General features: G+C 42.2%; 2 protein-coding genes and 1 long non-coding RNA gene across 10 annotated transcripts in view; 1 reads left to right on the plus strand and 2 right to left on the minus strand.

Annotated features, from left to right (window-relative positions):
- Pou2af1 (POU class 2 associating factor 1) overlaps positions 1-19,089 on the minus strand; it is a 35,922-nt gene that overhangs the window by 10,989 nt on the left and 5,844 nt on the right. Inside the window, exon 1 of one of the 5 annotated variants that reach the window (XM_005378072.2) lies at positions 13,007-13,911. The exons of 2 other annotated variants lie outside the window; for them this stretch is intronic. In XM_005378072.2, the coding sequence (XP_005378129.1) occupies positions 13,007-13,022 (16 nt within the window). In that variant the 5' untranslated portion in view covers positions 13,023-13,911. Of the gene's footprint in view, positions 1-1,508; positions 1,531-7,841; positions 8,421-13,006; positions 13,912-19,089 lie in introns of those variants that run through there. 2 more of the 5 variants (XM_005378069.2, XM_013511007.1) reach the window with 2 other exon arrangements.
- Positions 1-19,089, minus strand: part of Btg4 (B-cell translocation gene 4) — a 112,989-nt gene that overhangs the window by 4,945 nt on the left and 88,955 nt on the right. The gene's annotated exons all lie outside the window — the stretch shown is intronic.
- Positions 110-18,565, plus strand: LOC102015821. Of its 4 annotated transcripts, none has more exons than XR_259991.2 (4): positions 110-287; positions 7,245-7,313; positions 8,599-8,677; positions 15,462-18,565. It is a non-coding gene; the product is annotated as an uncharacterized LOC102015821 (long non-coding RNA). The 4 variants fall into 4 exon arrangements; XR_001232884.1 differs by lacking the exon at positions 15,462-18,565 and adding an exon at positions 12,327-12,643; XR_001232885.1 differs by lacking the exon at positions 15,462-18,565 and adding an exon at positions 9,385-10,097.

Genomic DNA, 19,089 nt, shown 5'->3' on the forward strand with positions numbered 1-19,089 from the left:
CTGAGTGACCACTATAAAGGTTATTTTTTCCTGCAGATCTTCAGTATTAGTAAAAAGAAGAAAGACTCACCAAGGAAAAACACAAATAATTTTCTCTTTACTTGTAGCAAAACCAAAACCAAGTAACTGAACAATAGGAATTCAAGCCCAGGGCTAACAAACTTGCCCCAGCTTCTAACCGAAAACAAAGTCTGAAAAGTTGCTGACACTTTTCACTTCAATATAAAGAACGTTGTTTGTATTTGTGGCCTAAGATAGCTGAGGTCTTCTGGGAAACACGAGTTCAGGTAAGCTAAAGGATTATTCATTGCTTACTTGAAACACTAATGCAGGTGCTCTTCTTAGGGTAAATGTCTGAGTCAAAGTTTTCAAATTTGTTCTTTCCATTTATGGACAATGACTGATTTTTCTCCAAACAGGAAGAAAGAGCTTGGGCTTTGGCCAAATGCTGGACTTGACAAGCTACAGAAAGGCTTTCCCACCCAATTTACACTAGATTGTAGTTTCTTTCTTCCCTTTATAATGTAAGCCAACAAAGAGATCCCATGTACATGTAAATATGAGCTTTCCATTCACTAATGTTTGAACTGTGTATACATATTGCTCACATATTCTAGCGATCTAGATAACACTGGACGGCAGGGGAGAAAAAGATGGATGGGGGGAGCAGGGCAGATGGAAAGGGTCACGGCTCTGAAGAAGTCATCAGCAGATATGCTAGAAAATGGAAACTGGACCAAATTCAGATTTGATGTTGCTTGTCAGGCTGCTAGGGCAGCCAAGGATAAATGGCAATGCTGTGATCCGTAGACTGAGATGTCTCTATCAGATGTCAAAATTGGTGGCTACCTCTCATCTAATCAGAGAAGGGGAGAGTCCAGGACCTTTCCCCATCCAGGCCCCCAGTCTAAGTCACCTAGTCAATCTAATCTAACTCATTACTTCCTATGAGCCCCACAGGATTCATGCGTCCACCATAGGTAGGGCCACTGGGAGAAGCTAAAGGATGCCACAGCCACTTAGAAATTCTCTAGACCTGGGAAGACAGGAAATACTTAGACGGGACCTGGTAAGGACCTCCGTACAAAGAGCCAGGAAGGCTTGCCAAGTACAATGGGGTGGTTTCAAAGGGTTTTTCAGCCTTAGAACCACAGAGCCCCAGTCAGAGAGGTCTAGGTGCGGAGTGATCATTGTTTAAAGGAAGTAGTAGACAGCAGAGAATTGGCACCCAGGGCACTCCCCCAGGGATTCCTCTCAAGTTTATGAGGTGAAAGTAGAGAGCCCAAGGACCCACAGCCCACCCTGACCCACCAAGTTCCTGCCTGAACTCTTCCCACTCCAACACCTTGGGACTGCCTGGAGTGTGCCCAACATCCTGACGCCCTGCTCCATGAGTTCAGGCAGGGCCAGCCAAAGGCCTCAGGTGTAAGAGCCTCCTGCGTGGCAGTGGTCCTCTGACTCTTCCCTCACCACCATCCGGGCATCCTCTCCCGAGGCGCTCTCCACACCTTGCATACTACCCGTCCACTCTCCCTCCAAACCTCACACAGAACAAGCAGGAGGAAGGTTGTTGAATCCACTCTTCTTTATGGAGACCCAGGTATGCTGAATGAACTCATGACAAAGGTCCATGTGTTTCTTGGTCAGTCTTAACTCCCAGGAACTCTGAAATAACCGCTCGTATTTGCATGATTCTCTGTGGCTCACCGAGCCTTTGACACAAACGATTTCATGTGAAGCCCCACCACACCCTCTTCAATAGGGGAGGTATTCTGCTCTCCTTCCCTCTTCTCACTGCTGAGGAAAATGATGCTCAGAGGTGTTCAGGGACCTGCCTGAGGACAAGGCTCATACGTAACAGTGTCATCAGCCCATTTCTCCCTCCTCCCCGTCTGGGCAAGTCCCATTTATTTCTCTGCGTGACCCTAGAGATCAGTCATCCAATGGCCCATGGCTCAGTCCTGACACTGATTCCTGTCATTGGAGTCTTGGCTTGGACCACTCTGATCCTGTCTCCCTTGATTAGCGATTCCCTCAAGAAACGTTATTTCCCAGCTGAGAGAGGAAGAACAGTGCACAAGAAACTTGCCAGCAGTCTGCTCACATGAGGGGTGATGAGAAGTGAGAGACTCAAACAATTCCCCGCAAGGTTTTATTTTGGGTATTTTTTTACTGAAATGACAGCAAATAGGTCCACCTGAGAAACCAGCTGCATCTGCTTGCCTTTTACAGAAACTAGGGTCACCAGAGCAGAAAGGGTTCCCATAGCGGATATACCATGTCCCAAGGTAGGGGTCAAGACCAAAGGACGTCGGGCAGAGCACTCATTGAGCAAGCACTTGCTGAGCAGAGCAGATGAGGCCCTGGCCCTAAGGGAGCTTACAGTTTGCTCTTGTGGGATACAAAGACTTTAGTCGAGCAATCACACAAGCAAATCTAGAATCATAAACTGTAACATAGTGCATCTGCTTCAGAATTGAAGTAGTGCTGGCTTCTTGGGCTGGTGTCCACCTCCCCCGAATTCGGTCAGGCTTAAATGAGCAGCAAGCTGAGGGCCCCTGTCACATAGGGACTGTATAAAACGACAGGGGCAAGAGGCATGACTGTTCTCTCTCCCATGCAGAGACACTGGGGTTAGAGGTTCGAGCCACACTAAGAACGAGCCTTATCCAAAACATTGAAAGTGGCAGGCCCTGGATAAACCGGCAGGATGTTTCCTGAGCTGGTCTCACCCTGCCTTGGCCAATTAGCCCACCAGGAGAGCAGTGCAGATTCTAAGTACCTGCCTTCGGAGGGTCTCTACTGATCCTCAAGAGTAACTGTCTGGGATTCAAATTTTCAGTGGCTTTGAGCCAGAGTAGAGCTACCTTTGGTGAAGTCATAACCTGCCCTCTTCTAAGAGGTCTATTTCAACTGGAAGGGGAAGCAGGACCCAAAACCCTTGCACTGAAGAGCAGTGTGGTATAGTTTGGAACCTACACAGACCTGATCTGGAAATCTTGTTGCCTTATTTATCACCTGTGGGACCCTTAGCAAGCCACTGAACCTATACACGCTTCAGTTTCTCCGCCTGTAAAATCAGAATAATAATATCCACCTCAAAGGGTTATTAGGAGGATTTATGAGATTGACCCAGTTAAACATCAGACGCCTGAATAACAGGTGCTCAACAAATGGCTATTTATCTATTAATCTCAGCCAATAATCCATGGCCCATCTCTCAACAGAGAATTATCCTGAATACAGTGACGATAAATTACCCCCATCTCAATGCATCCCGTTAGTGAATATCTATCTGTCATGTTCGTCATCCCCCAGTAACAGGGCCTAATGACCCCAAGGCCAATCACCCTGAGACAAGGTGGCCAGTGATGCTGCAGAGGTACTAGTCAGAGACCCCACTTGTGGACAGAAATCCTAAGTAGGAGACACCAAAACCCTAGCATTGGCCTTTTGTAAAAATATTAAGAGCTGAGCAGACTTCTTTCTCTGAAAACCACCAGAGGAGTAAGCATGTGGCCAGTTCAGAATTTTATAAAATATTCCTCCCGGAATAAACATCTAAGATATTTTTGAACAGTAGCAATTAGGTGACAGTCAGAGTAAGATGGCTCACCTTCCCTGACTTCAGCTATGACACCTTAAAGACACTGTGTGTATCTACAAAAGCCATGGCTAAGGTTCCATTGCAGATATTGCTTCAAATGAGCTAGAAACTTAAAGCACATGTCATACCTAGGCCAGAAACATGACCATGTATAGGCCATGGCATAGAACACTTAAATATACTGTTCAGAGATGGGAGTTTTAGCACTTGTTAGAGAGAGGCAGATTCTGGCTGACACTGGGCATTACCTCAGCTTTACTAGGAGCAGCAGGCATCAACTGGGGAGAGAAAGAGCCTAACCTGAGAGCTGAAGACCAACAGTTCCATGTCAGGCAGTGAACAAGAAGGCCTGCCCGCCCCAGCAATAACACCTACCTACATGCAATAACAAGGCAGCACCTTAGGGAAGGATGGAGCAGAGAAATGGAGACATCTTTCCTTATCGGCATTGTGGAGGCCACAGCGGATCTGAGAGATACAAACAAACCCTTCCTACATATTGTGAAGAGTTAGCACCGGACCCGCAGCCTCTGCAGGGTTAAACACTGTAAAGGCCTGAATCTCGAATTACTAGTCTGCTGTAGGAAAAAAAATCTGTGGTTAGGCAGCTGGAGGAGGCAGCTGGAAATACAGTTGTTTGTTCTTTGATTCAAGCAATATCTAATTTTGGGTTTTTAAGACCAAGGAGAATTTTATGAAAGAAATCATCTTTTCCCGAGACCCCCCAAAAATGATTCCCTTGCAGGACACTTCAGATGCAGCAGAAATTGCACATTTGAGGTCAAATCCAAATGCCCAAGTCCCAAGGCTCATGGTGACCTGGGCTATCATCTACATGAGTGAAAGTTGTCCTGAACACGAACTCATAACTGTCAGTCAAGACAAGCTTTTTAGGGTAAGTCTCGGATTTACTAACCAATAGCCCTCATGATATAAGGGGATTCCCTTATAAAGGGCACTGCAGAAGAAGAGTGGTTATTAGAATATCAAGTTTGAAAGATGTCATGAGATCAACTTGTGAGGAATTTGCCCTCTCCTTATTCACAAGAACCCCACGAAGACTGAAAACATGACCGGCATGGTTTCAAAATTCCAGGAAGACCAACGCAACATGCTTCACAGCGACTCATTCTGTAAGCCAAGGAGCTGTGACCAGCTATCAGGGATCTTGCTGAAAGGAATGAAAGGCTGATCAGGTCAAGATCTCAACTATCAGCTCAAGAATTCTACATATAGTTACAGTGCCTGTAGGAAACAACAAAGGCACAAAGGCAGAAAAATCTCAGTTATTCAGCAACCTGAGTTCTGAATATCCCCCTAAAACTGCTCCATTTTTATTTTTATATTGGGGTTCTGCGGTATATATGGTCTGAATAAAGAGGATTATTATAAAAATTTGTGCATGTGAGCCTAGATATCCTGAGATTTTCTTCCCAATGCTAAGGTGCATCTGTGTATCCAATATCTAAGCAGCACGCCTGATACTTCAGGACCTATATTCAAAGCCCTATGTTCCATGACATCTTCCCTGACTCCATCTTTTTCTCCCTTCTGCCTAAGATAACTCATTTCATTGGTTGACTTCTCTAGCTAGAAATAACTCTGTTACTAGACAGCTGCATATGGCTACAGGCATGATAAGTAGATGACTGATTTTCCTTCTATAAATCAATGTGGTTTTCACCCAACATTAAGATTTGCCTCTATTTTCAACTCTTTTGTCTTTCTTCTCCCCTTTTTTACCATCTCCCCAACATTTCTTGGTCTTGGAAGATTTTCACAATCTTTATTCATTTCCTCTCTTCCAATTAAATTGATGGCTCTTTCTAGTGCATGAAAAGTAATTCAGTTTTTATTAAGGGTGTTCATATTCTTTTTGGTCCCAACACCTGGTCTGAGAATGATTCTCATTTGTAATTCTTTGGCTGCCAGCTCTTCCCAGAAAGTGCTATTAATGAAACCATTACTAAGAAAAGGAGGCAGCACATTGTTGTTTCGGTTTTCGGTATCATGAGTGCTATTCTTGCATATTTCAAGTGTCATTCTCCTCAGCACTAGTTTATAAACACACACCAAACCTGTGAATTAAAAAAACAAATACAAGTTTGCTGATCACTACAAGCCTTGCTGCACCCTACCTGAAAGGATTCTAGGGAAATCACGGCCAACTAGTCGAACAATGGTCAGCCTAAGTATCAGCGGTATCCTGCTCACAATCCCCATCACCAGTTACATTAAGAATATGTGCCTTACCATTTCACAAGAAATGAACTCAGAAGGCCTGCAAAATGTAAGCTACAATCAGCTGTGTGACCTTTGTCCTCAGAGGCAGGGTGAGAGACAATGGGAAGGCAATAATAGTAACTGCTATTTACTGAGTACTTGCTTAATGCCAAGCACGGTAGTAAACACCTACCACAACCTACGAAGGAAGAAGGGCACCCTTGGTGCCAATCTAAGGAGACTGCAACAGAAAGAGGCAAAAGGTCTTGCCAGCATTATACAATCAGCAAGACACAAATCTAGGACTCAAGTTCAGATCTGCGTGCCCCAGAAGGCTAGCTGCTCAACTGCTAAAGGCAAAGGACAGAGATGTCCCTAATTCAAAATGACCCTACTCTCTAAATCTTGCTCTGCATGGATCCATGACCAGAGAGAGAGAGAGAGAGAGAGGGAGAGGGAGAGGGAGAGGGAGAGGGAGAGGGAGAGAAAGATACCCTGACTTTTCCCAAGTCTTAAAAGTTCAGAAGGAAGGAAGTAAAGGAGACAAAAGCCTCAACTCCCAGCACAAGCTGCTACAGACATGCTAGGTCATTTGAGGCAAACTCTAGGTCCCTCTTTGAGCCCTTCTTTGGCCTAGATGTTTTCAAAGGGCCCAGTGGAGGAGGTAAGCCAGTAAGCAAAAATCTAATTTTCTTCAATGGAATATAAGCTGAACACATCAAAGTGAATGCTAAGGTCTGAACAGCCCTCTGTGGGCCAGGATGCTTCAGCGGACCACTGGTCGTTATCTAGCATAAAAGGCCCAGGCTTTCACCAAGAGCACCTCCTAAAACCTGTGAAGGAGACAGGCTCTGCAGCAAGAAAACAGGACAACTTAGCAAGTCAGTATTTGAGGCCTGGATCAGGTGAATTCTGCCATGTGGGTGAGTTGCTAACCTCGTTTTTAAGCTTCAGTTTCCTCGTCTATGAAAAAGACCTTACAACTGAACCTATGTCGTTGCCTTTTTATGAGGATTAAATGAGATAATGCATTCAAAGCATGGCAAAGACTGGAGGTTGTCACACCCAACATCTGCCTTCCGCTTAACAACCACTGCATTGTGGAGGGCGGCAACGTTCCCAGTTAAACAATTATGTTGGTCTCCTGGGTAGAAGGGAGTAGCCCTTAGATGTCAGAAGAAGTTGCATGCTGGAGAGAAGACGCATATTTTTCTTTGCTTTTCCCTTTCACCTTCCTTGCCTGAAACATAATAAAGACAACAGAAATGATAGCTAGAGTTAACACTGACGACTATGAAGAAAAGTCCTGGGGCATTATTGTTATGATATAGGCTCTACACAATCCTGAACAGCCTACTATGAACTTCTTTCATGTGATACAATTACTGCCTTATTTAAATTTCTATTCTTTCAGGTCTCTGCTAGCAACCCAATGGAGTCTGAACTGATTCATTAGAACCTTTGGTATGGCGCTTGGCACTAGGTAAGTACTCAATACTGTGCTATTTATCACCAAAAAAAGGACTGAACATATTCCACTTCTAGTAAAGTCCAAAGGTGGAAGAGAAGCCATTGATTTCAACCTCCACATCAGCACCTCTCGACCTGGATGATGCATTACAGTCACTCAGGGAAGCGCTTGAAAATCCCAACGCCCGGTGCAACTAACCAGAAGCTCTGGGTTGGGACCCAGGCGACAGAGTGGTTCTTATACCTCTTCAGAGCATTCCAGTGTGCTGTCAAGATTGAAATGCATTGGCCCAAGCAGATGCAAGAATCTCTTCTATTAAACTAAGAACACGTAGATTAAAATGTATATTATCGTTTAATAATCATGTAGAAAAATTCAACAATTAGAGCTGGAAGAGAACTTCAATCAAATTCAATTTCCTTGTTCTTAGTCAAGAAAACACATCTTTCATTTCCTGTAGTCTCAAAGCATCTAAGTGTTTTACCAAAGGCCCCAACTTTGATTACCTATGCATTTGAAAGTAGACTCCCCATGTCCTACCTGGAAGAATAATTCTTGAACACAGTATCACCCAGCCAGGACAGGAAGATTTAAGAGACATATCCATCCAAGATAGCCCCACTCATGTCAAGCCACTGCTCTTCAAAAATGAGAAATAGAGTGTTGCTAAGTATTCACAAAGTATTTATAAGTATTCATAAAGGTGAAATCATGCCAGTGGTCATAATCTGCCAACTTTGATTTGCTTGGCTTAGAATCAGTGAACATCTTCAGTTAGTCAGAAAATAAAATACTTTAGGAAGAGGGGGAAAATACCCGGTATACTTGTTTTGCAATGGGAAAGTTAAAAGCAAACATTTACCGGACTTCTTAATGAATCAAAGGTACACACATAGAGTGAACAAATATAGACAACCTCAGTTCTTTTTTCTTCCTCACACAAAAAAATAAGTTTACAGGTGTGACTAGGAGGAGAGCTTTGAAGACTTATGACTCAGTAACATCTTGGGGGCAGGGGCAGACAAATTTGGCATTTCTCTTTAGCAAATATAAGATAAAGGAAGTAAAATATTCACCATGAAATCATCTGCATTTCCTATATCTTGTAATCTTAGCAACTACTCTGAAGATAACCCTATGCATTAGAATAACCATTGTTGATTTCCTATTATCTTGTTTTGAAATTCTGTATCACTTTTTTTCTTTTTTTCTTTCTTTAAAATGAAAAAAGAAATCCTCTGCATTTTCACCAATTAAATTTTGTGTGCCTGGTGTGTGTCCTCTATTTCACCTGCAGAAGGTGCCTGTGGATGTGTCTCTCCTCTGGATTCTCCTTTCCTTAACAGCAAGAACCACTGAATCAACAGATAAACTTGGTAAGAAGTGAAGGTGTCCATTAGACTCCTTAAATAAGCAAAAGTTGCAACACAAAATGGAAATATTAGAGACTGTCCACAGGTTTTAAATTACTTTTTGTTCTAAGTGTGTCTGAACTTATGCAGGAAATTTCAAGGTTCCAAAAATTATCTGTACATTACACACTTTCTTTTTCTTTGCCCTAAAAAAAAACGTTGCCTATTTAGTGGAATGCTATGGTACCTCCTAAGATCAGAGGTCGTTGTCAATGAGAAATTTGAGGCTCTAATTTTCTGTTTGCTCAACTTCTGCTCTGTTCAAGTAGTCTGAAAGCAAAGGCACAGGGGCTGGGGATTTAGCTCAGCGGCAAAAGCACCTGCCTGGCAAGCGCAAGGTCGTGAGTTCGGTTCCCAGTACCGGAGAAAAACAAAAAAAAAAAAAAAAAAAAAAAGAAAGCAAAGGCACATTATGCCATAGTACCTTGACAGTAACTATTTCCTGTTCCTAAGGGGCCTCCTTGGGCATTACACATAGCGAAGACATACCAAGGCCAAGTCTATGGGACGTGAGACAACCAGCCAAATCAAAGAAAATCAGTCAAGCCTGCTTCTCCTTATCACGAAGATCTTCCCCTAACGCAAATGACAACAATAAAGTGAAGTTCCCTGATACATTCCCTTTCTAACAAGTGGTGTTGAATATATTATACATACTTCTGTTTTTTCAGGAAGAAGTTTGATCTAACCCAATTTTTGGCCTGGGACAAATTCTTTAACAACTTGACTGCAAGCTTTAGCTTCCACAGCTGATGACACTGTGCAAGCCCAGGGTACTGCATACCCTGAAGAAATAAATGCCTAACATACCAACCAGATCACCTAAGGCCAGAGTGTAGCAAACTTTCTACCACCAGCTGGATAACAGTTATTTCAGGCTTTGTGTGCCATGTGCTATACAGTTTCTGTCACAACTATGCAACTCTGCCATTGTACTACAAAAAGCAGCCTGACACGATATGCAAACAAACAGACGTGGCTGTATTCCAATAAAACTTTAATTACAAAAACAGGTCATATCTGCAGACTCCTGTTTTAGACACCTGGGAGACCTTGTTAGATCCTATCTCTCAAGAATATTTTGACTGGGGCTTTTAAATTATCCTAATCAAAGTGGAGAAACTATATAGGAGAGAATTTGTAATAATCACGATTGCTCAAGGTGGACTTAAGGGAGTTGTCCAGGAGAGAAGGCAGTAACTGACCACTGTCACTACTAATCGGGGAGCTTGATATCACTTTACCTGCACTCTTCACTTCCCTTTACACAAAAGGTCTGTGAGGCTGGTATTAGAATTCCCATTTTCCACGTTTTTAAAAACATGATTTTGCTGGGCGTGGTGGCCCATGCCTGTAACCCCAGCACTCAGGAGGCTGAGGCAGGAGGATCGTTGTGAGTTCGAGGCCAGCCTGGGCTACAAAGTGAGTTTGAGGCCAGCCTGGACTGCATAGTGAGATACTGTCTCAAAAAAAAAAAAAATAGGGCTGGGGATTTAGTTCAGCGGCACAGTGCCTGCCTGGCAAGTGTGAGATCGTGAGTTCGATTCCCGGTACTGAAATAAATAAATAAATGAATAAATAAATAAATAAAAACAAACATGGTTTTACCAACATTGCAAAGCTTAGCGTACAGCTGAGCCCTGTCTCACTCCAATGCTCATGCTGTTTCTACTGTACCGCTAAGTAGCCAGAGGGGATGTTAGTTCTCATCTATACAGAATGGAAAGGGCCAGTGCAGAACCAGGGAAAAGAACCTACAGGCGGAGCAACTTCTTTACCCACTCAAGAAGATCTCAAATCCATGGTTAGGGCTTGAAGATTTCCACCTCCCTGTGCCAGTAGTTCTGAGCTTTATCAAGCTATCTTGTCTTAACCAAAGCCCATGTGCACATTTAATCCCCAAACAAGGGTCATGGGCCAGGTAGGAAAGAGGCACAATTTTAAAGTAAATGTTTTCTTAACCCTTTCCAGAACCCCTGGGTACAGTCATTTCAGCTCATGCCTTGAGGGTGTTTTCTGAAAAAAGAAAGTGCCTTTTCAGCACTCTTGGCGTCTGATTTCAAACCCTTCCCTTCCAGTAGGTGATTCTAAGTGGGCTGATGATGCCACCCTGTTTTTACTGATTTTCCCACAGGGTTTAGTCACCCACATGCCCTGAGTACCACATAATTGGGCCTATGATGAGAGGATAGATATATGGGGCCTTTCTTAATTTTCATTAAGGTTCCAGAGAGCACAATTAAAGAGAGTTTGATTTGAGTTGATCTAAACATATACAAAGTCACCCCAGTTATCCCATTCATGAGCTTACATGTGATCTTCTTTACAATGCAGTTTTGGCTCAACTTAAACAGGAAGTAGGCTCTTCAGCATTCTTTAAAAAAAAAACTGTTCATCTCTTAGGAGAGGAAAAACAGTGGTAGCATAACCAAAAAGAAAACATATGGTATGCAAAGGTATGACCCACATCTCAGATGCTGATCTAGAACTAGAGTAGCTATTGGTAGCACCATAGCTTACTAGGGGTAGCTCTTCAGAAAAGGTATTATTATTTCTTTTTTGAGACAGGGTCTCACTCTGAAGTTCAGGCTGGCCTTGAACTCACCAGGCTGGTCTCAAACTTGCAGTGATCCTGCTGCCTCAGCCTACCAAGTGCTGAGATTACAGATGTACACTTCTATGCCCAGCATAGAAAAGATATTATTTTCACTCCAATTTTATGTATGAAAAAAGTGTAAAAACTGAAAAAAGGGGGCTCACACAAAACTCAAATGATTCAGCTCTAAGTGAGAGGGTATATGGATGCTTAGAAGTCCCTACAACATAAAGGCGACCTGCCCTCATGCACATAGCACTTCCTATGGTGTCGGCTGCCATTGCTTCTGGAAGCATAGGGTCTTTTGCCATCCTTCTAACAGCAGTTGCACACAAGCTGATCTAGAACATTCCTAGTTATCTTGGAAGGAGTCTGTAAGTCTCAAAATTAAAGAACATTTTTTTATTGAAAAAATATGTATCTTGCTGATATCAGTGATGGGACTTCACAAGCTGAGGAATTTTGAAATCACCCACTTGTATCACACATTAACAAGCTCAATTGCAGAAAATTTACACAAGAGACAAAGAAGCAATGGCATCGTGTCTGTAAGTCACAATTCAATTAATGAAGTTATATCATCAAAACTTTAAAAGATCTAATAGAATAGATTCTTGTGAAATAAACACTCCCTAGCTTTTCTGTTTCTCTAAAGCTAGATTTTCTCAAGTTTGCTTGAGGTAGGGTATATCTGAATTAATTAAAAGGCATTTTAAAGAATTAAGTACCTTTAACAGGAAGGTAGAGCAGGGTTTTTTGTTTTGGGGTTTTTGTTGGTACCGGGAATTGAACTCTGGACCTTGCACTTGCCAGGCAGGTGCATATGCCCCTCAGCTATATCCTCAGCCTAGAACAGTTTTCTAATCATTTTTGTTGCTTGAGGAAGTATAGAATTGAGCCCCAATTAAGTTTCAACTCTTATGAGACTGTTGGGTTAACTTCATTTACTTCATGCAAGGAATGTTGTAGATAATCTCTGTGTGACTTCAATTATAAATAGCACACGTTTCTTTTCAGCCTGCATAATGGAAAATAAAGCTCACAGTTGTTCCATCCAACTCCAGGGATAAAAATCAAGGTCAGAGATAAACCCTTTGCCCCTTTGCAGCGGAACATACCAGCCTTGTCACAGAATGGGAAAAAGAACAACAGGCAAGACAGCGAAGCAGCTAAAAACAGCCTTCATAAAACCCCGGTTCCACCTCATCTCAACACTCTCTCAGAATCAAATCACCTTTAGCAGAAAGCTAAGTAGCTCCACGAGACACAGGCCCATGGAACCGAACAACAGGATAGAGAACAGCTAGCTGTAAAAATAAAGCTCCTTGACTACAGAGCTGCTCTGCTTTCCCCTCTCAGCCTCAAGCTCATACCACATCTGGCTTTTGTTTGATGAATCATAAACTACCCTTTCTTCACCACAGTGATTCATGCACAGAAGTGGAGATACGATGAGCTGTCCCTGCTTGGGACATTAATTCGTTTCTCTCCAGCCTGGAAAATCAGCATCACTTCTGACAGGCTGGTTTCTCCACCGGGCTCTATGTCACCCACCTCACTCCTCCTCGCTCCCCACCCTGGAAGCCTAGGCCCTGCGGCCTCATCACCACACCAGCTCCCCAGTTCCACCTCCCAGTGACCTCCCCAGCCCTTGTCTGTGCTTCCTTAGCTCTGACAGTTACAGTCAAAGCACTTACGTTTCTGCCAGAGCATGGCCTGTGACAGGATGTTGCCTTTTCTCTTTGAAGCAGACAGTTTGGCTTCTTTAATGTGAGACCTGGGTATGCTTTCTTCCAGTGGAACCACTGCTTGCTCTGTGGCTGTTTCCTCGGCTTTTTAAAGGCCTGAGCTCTCGCTGCGTAGGGGCGCGTCATCACATCCTCCCACCTCAGGCACGGGTGCGCGTTTTTTACAGCAGTGCGGCCTGTCACCCCACTGTGTGCATCCTCCGAGGGCCACCGGCTGCAGAGTGCTTCGCACACAGAGCCAACCAGCTGAGACCGACAACCGCACGGCACAGAAAGCCATGGCCACTTGTACCCAGCCTTAGAGAGTGATGTATTGTGTGTGTGTGAGTGTGAGGATGAGGGTGAGGGTGTGTATGCGTGCAAAGGGGGCGAGTACTATGTTAAGCTCTGGACCTCCTTACACAATGAGGAGCCAGAAAGGCCCTCTGGAAAATGCTAGGTTTTCTCTGGTGCTCGTTCCGGGTTGTGCACCAGCGGGACACTGGCAGGACTTAGCCCGCCCTGAGCGCCTGCTCAACGGAAATGCAATTCCCAGGGGTCACTGATTCTCAACAGGGGAGGAAACACCTGTCCTCCTTTCAAGCCTCACTAAACAACCTCCTCATTCTTTTAATATTGCTTTTCTGTTTATTCCACTTTGAAATTCAGTGGCCCCGCCCTTCACCCCAGTCTCCACCAAAAACGGCAAGGCTTAATTTTACTGCAGATCCAGTGGGGGACACTGGTTCTGATGACGGATGGGCCCACAGAAAAAGAGGCACACTCACTTGGGGAAGGAAGAATGAGACACCCAGCTTCCTCAGATGAAGCTGCCTTTTTAAAAGGGACTTACGGGCACCTCAGGAGCAGAGCGTCTCTCACAGTGCCCCCACCCAATTAGCAGGAAGTTCTCAAAAGAGCAGGACTGGGCTTACTCCCAATAGTGTATGGGGGTGAGGCTAAGGTCTCCTTCCCCCTATGCGTGAAGCACATACACTCAGGTTCCCGCGACCCAGTCAGTTTGGTGTCAAGACACCTAGGCTAGGGCCCCCTTGGGTAGGTCTGGGCCTTGCTACTCTGCCCTCCATACTGCCTTGGAGTGATCTTGCACATCCTGGATCTCATCTTGCACGCTCCCTTTTTCCTGTTCACAGGCCACTAGCTAGAAGGCAAAGGGGGTCCTCACAACGGAGCCTTTGTCACCCTCTCCAGCACATCTCCTACTGCCCTCCTCCCACCAGCTAACAGTATCTTCTAGGCACTATTGAACAACCTGGCAATCCTCTACTTTCCCCTTGTTGTCTTCTGATGCTAGGCAACTGCCCCATTTCTCTGTTTAAAACTCACCTCCATTTTTCAAAATCCAGCTCAAATCTTACCATTTTTGGTGAAAAAATATTCTGACTCACCAAACTTCCTATACCAGAAAATATCCATCTGTCTTTCCTCTACCCTTGGAGAATAAACATTAAATGATGGCGGACTGTTGCCTGACTCTACAGGTTCCCAAAAGAGGTTTCCTCTTCATCCCTGCAGTGCTTCACACAGGACCTGAGCACACTGACCACACATAAGAAGAGATCCCAGTAAAAGTTCACTTAATGAAATTATGAATTACAATCTCTCATGGGTTGTTGGTTTGAGGGCAGGTCTTGAGAAGAAATATTGTTCACATAAACAGCTCACTCAGAAGACAGAGAAAGCTCTCTCTTGGCTGACTTAAAGTCCCTCATCAAAATGCCTATGAACTTCAGGACAATGGAGCTGTGCCTTGGAGGCCACACACCATGGCCTGGCCTGGAGGGCAGCCATGTTATAAGGCCTCATACCTGACTGAGAAGATTCCCCTGGAAACAGGGGCACATTCATCCAGCCTGGCTCACTCCCAGGAGACATAGGGCCCCATCTAGCCTCTGCCATTCACTCATTTGATCCTCTTAAATAAGTCACAAAACTCTCCTAGTCTTGGTTTCCATGTTTATGAAATGAAGAAGTGGTTTTCTGACTGCCTCCCAGATTTTTAGGACATGGACCCCACTGGTTCTCTCTCACATCTCTGGGATTTTTGTTATCTTATTCTCTCCAAATCTATGAAATTAATTTTTCTTATTCACCTCTGCTTCTCCTCACAGGTTGAGCATAATGATTTCCATGAACTACAATATTAACACGCTCCCTATTCAGCCTTAAGTACGTTCTCTAATCTAGTCCACACACAACAATTCCATGAGGAAACTTCCAACTGTATTATTCCAAGAAACAAGCTCTTAGGAAATTTGACTTGCCCAATTTCACAGAGGTCTTAGGTTATGGTGTGGGGATCAGACTCAAGTTCATATGACATTTCTTAGTGTAATTATAATATTCATGGATATTCATTAAGTTGGGATGAGTGAAAGCCAGAATGTTTATTCTACTAATACAGGGTCACTATGATTACAACCTGGAGCAGATCAGCAGAAGTTTATATCCTCTAGAGTAAATCCCTGTGCTCTGGGAAAAGAGAGGAAAAGAAGAGATCCAGAAGACCTCTGATGGATCAGATTCTGTCCATTAGCAGAGACAGTCAAATAACAGAGGTAAGAAAAAACTAACACTTGGACACATTATAATGCAATTTTAAAACTACTAACATAATGAGGAAATTCTAAAATCTTACTGAGAAAAAGAGATTATTAACAACTGAAGATCAAGAACCATGACAGTTTACTTCTGCACAGCAAGACTAGATGCAAATGACAATATTACTTACAATGACATAATATTGTTAAAGTACAGAGGGGAAAAAAAAAACTGAACCTATCATTTTAAATCCCGCCAAACTGTCATTCAAATACTGTACCATAACAAAAATATCCTCAGACCTTCAAGGCCTCACATTAAAATTGCTCTTAGAGGAAGTAATCAAATGAAAAGGGTTACCTGGGAGGATGTGGCAAAAAAGAAAAAATCCAAACAAAAGGTCATCAAATACCTAAGTCAAAGTAATTATAAGAATTATAACCAAAAAAACTAGAGCAAAAAGAGAAAATTCATTCATAACAACTCAGAACAAAATATTTAAATATATCAACACATTGTACAAATCCAAGGGACATCATTGACATTCCATTGTATTTAATTTTGTGATCTGTAACTCCAGATGAAATCAAAGGGAAATTTAATTGTACAAGGGTTTTTGTCACATAGAGAGGAAAATACAGGATGACATCCTTTATCTGAACTGTTTAGGACAGGAAGTATTTTCAATTTCAGATTTTTTGGAATATTTGCATATACATGAGATATCTTACAGGTGAGACCGAAGTCTAAAGAGTAAAGTCATTTATATTTCATCTACCCTATATATACATAGGATGAGGATGACTTTATACAACGTTTTTATGTAATGTTTTGACTGCAACTTGTCACATGAGGTAAAGTATGGAATTTTCTACTTGTGGTGTCGTGTCAACATCCAAAAACGTTTATGATTTTGAAGCATTTTGGATCTTGGCTTTTTAGATCAGGGACGCTCATCCTGTACAGCTGTAGATAAATTTAAGAAATCAATAGCAGGAAATAATCATAAGTATAGACTTAAAGTAACGGGCAACCACCACTTTTGCCCAACTATCAAAACAGAAATACAGTGTTTTATTTTTAAACCAGCTAAATAAAACTGGACCTTCCTGTGGAAAATGAGAAAGGAGTATATTAAGAAATACAATGAACAGAAAACAGAAATAAGGGGACAGTTGTTTGAATAGCACAGTAATCATAATGAATATAAAAAGAGTAAGCTTATCAGTAAAGAGACACAGATTTCTGAACTGAATTTAAATACTTTAACAATCCAACAATGTGATGTTATAATTGAAAGAAACACAGGATATTTGCCAGTGAAAGACTGAAGTAACTTTGGTTCTAAAACTAGGTAAGGTCAACATAAGAAAATTATAGGCCATTTAATATGAAGCATAAATTCAAAAATCCCAAATATTAGTTTGCAGAATTCAATAGCATACTAAGAAATAATAATAGATAATTATAACAATATGTAAGATTCAACCCTGGAACACTAGGATAGTCTACTCTTAAAAAATCTATCAATATAATCCACCATTCTGATGAACTGTGAATAAAATCTATTAAATTACTTCAATTAAAGCCTAAACACTTGATAAAGCCCAAAATGCATTTATAATTTCAGATACATAACTCTTAAAAAATAGAACTAGGGGGAAATTTCCTTAGCTTGACAAAGTACATACCAAAAATCTACAGTGATATTAGATAGAATGGAGAAATTATAAACAGATTCCTTTAAAGAATAATTGTCCTATTGCATTATGTGATTAATTCCAAACATTTCTGTCTATAATGTTCAGAATCACATGTATTAAACAGACACCAAATAAACATATAAACTGCGCATGTAATTATGCCATATACTATTTTAGGGTTTAGGGAGGTAGCAATAAACAAAACATAAATTGTGTGCATCACATAGTCTGATAACTGGTGTTGTGTAGACAGGAAATCCGTATAACCTTTTGATAAATGATTTGTCATCAATGCAGATGTGGACAGACTAGAGCAGTGTGGCCAACCTATGGCACACTTGCCACAGTGTCATGCAGAGCCCTCTCTATTAGCACATGAGGCAAGTCACCCCAGTAGCCAGGCATCAGATAAGAGTCTAAACTAAAACCTTATTATTCAGGTTTAATTGCAGTATTGGCACTTTGTGCTAAATAAGTAGATTTGGGGTTGCAGTTTGGGCACCTGGTCTCTGAAAGGTTCGCCATCAGTGGACTAGAGCATAGAAAAATTGATGGCCTACAGGTTTAACAATCAGGTCAGAAATGAAGGGTAAGTGTTAAAGTCAGATCTGTAAAGAGAATTTCCTGACCTTAGAGCTGGGAGCAGACAGGAGGACCAGTGGGATTTTAAAGAGTGACTATGAATCCAATGTACCATACATACAAACATTTTCTGTGGGAGATAGACTGTAGAGTTTGTGAGAGTCCCAAGTTAAGAATCACTATTTCTTTTAGAGAAGTACTGTGATTTCAAAATTTTAAATATATGAAAGAAAAATTGCTTAATTCCAGCTAGAACAATAATGGGTTCCAAGACAAAATGGGTAATCCACAGGTAAAATATCAAACTCCATTGCTGACTACAGGAAATTTCACATTCCTTTACAGATGGAGTAAGTTAAATCCATTTCTCATTTCTCTATCCAGTCTATATCATTTTACCCTTTCGCTATAAGTTCCCTCTAGGGGCGGCAACACAGGATAGTAAAGAAATTATTTAGAGTCAGAGAGCCTAGTTTGCAATCTAGCAGCACTGCAAGCCCTGGAGCTTTGTGCAAGTTGTTTAGGCTCTCCTACCTGTACTATCTTCCTCCTCCAAATTGAAATTAATAGTGATAATTATTGCAATGATTAAATATAATAGCCTAGGGTTTTCTCTTTTGTTGTTTTTTTTTGTTTGTTTGTTTGTTTCCAGTACCAGGAATCAAACTCACAACGTCGCCCTTGCCAGGCAGGTGCTGTGCTGCTGAGCTAAATCCCCAGCCCCAAGCCTAGGGTTTTCTACACATACTAATTTTATTATTTGATTCAGATCAAGAGACCACATAACTGAACTCCCTTTGATATTTTTGCTCTCAAAATTCCTGTGTGCTAGAAAGCCCTTCGGATCGTGCCAAGTTCTACTTTTCCAAGAAAAGTCATCTCCGCTATCCTTACCGAAGGAGTGGCTGGATTCAAATCTTGTCTGATCTTCTCAGGTTCCCAACCACCATCTGCAAATATAGCTGACAGCTGCAGAACAGCTCCTTATCTAAAAAAAGGTTTTCATGATTGGGATTTTCAGGTTTATGGCACCTTAAAAAGACGTTATGGTAAGGCATTATGAAAAAGAAATCTGATCAAGTGAGGTTTGGATCAACCTGAGTAGTCTGGATGGAGGTCAGTGTTTAGAAGCAAGGGCTTTATGGTATGTAACAGCCTGTCCTATGGCCAACTAGAGAGTACCAATCTCTTGTCACGGCCATTCTT

The sequence above is a fragment of the Chinchilla lanigera genome, unplaced genomic scaffold, assembly GCF_000276665.1.
Source record: "Chinchilla lanigera isolate Chin_1 unplaced genomic scaffold, ChiLan1.0 scaffold00011, whole genome shotgun sequence".
Classification (NCBI taxonomy): domain Eukaryota; kingdom Metazoa; phylum Chordata; class Mammalia; order Rodentia; family Chinchillidae; genus Chinchilla; species Chinchilla lanigera.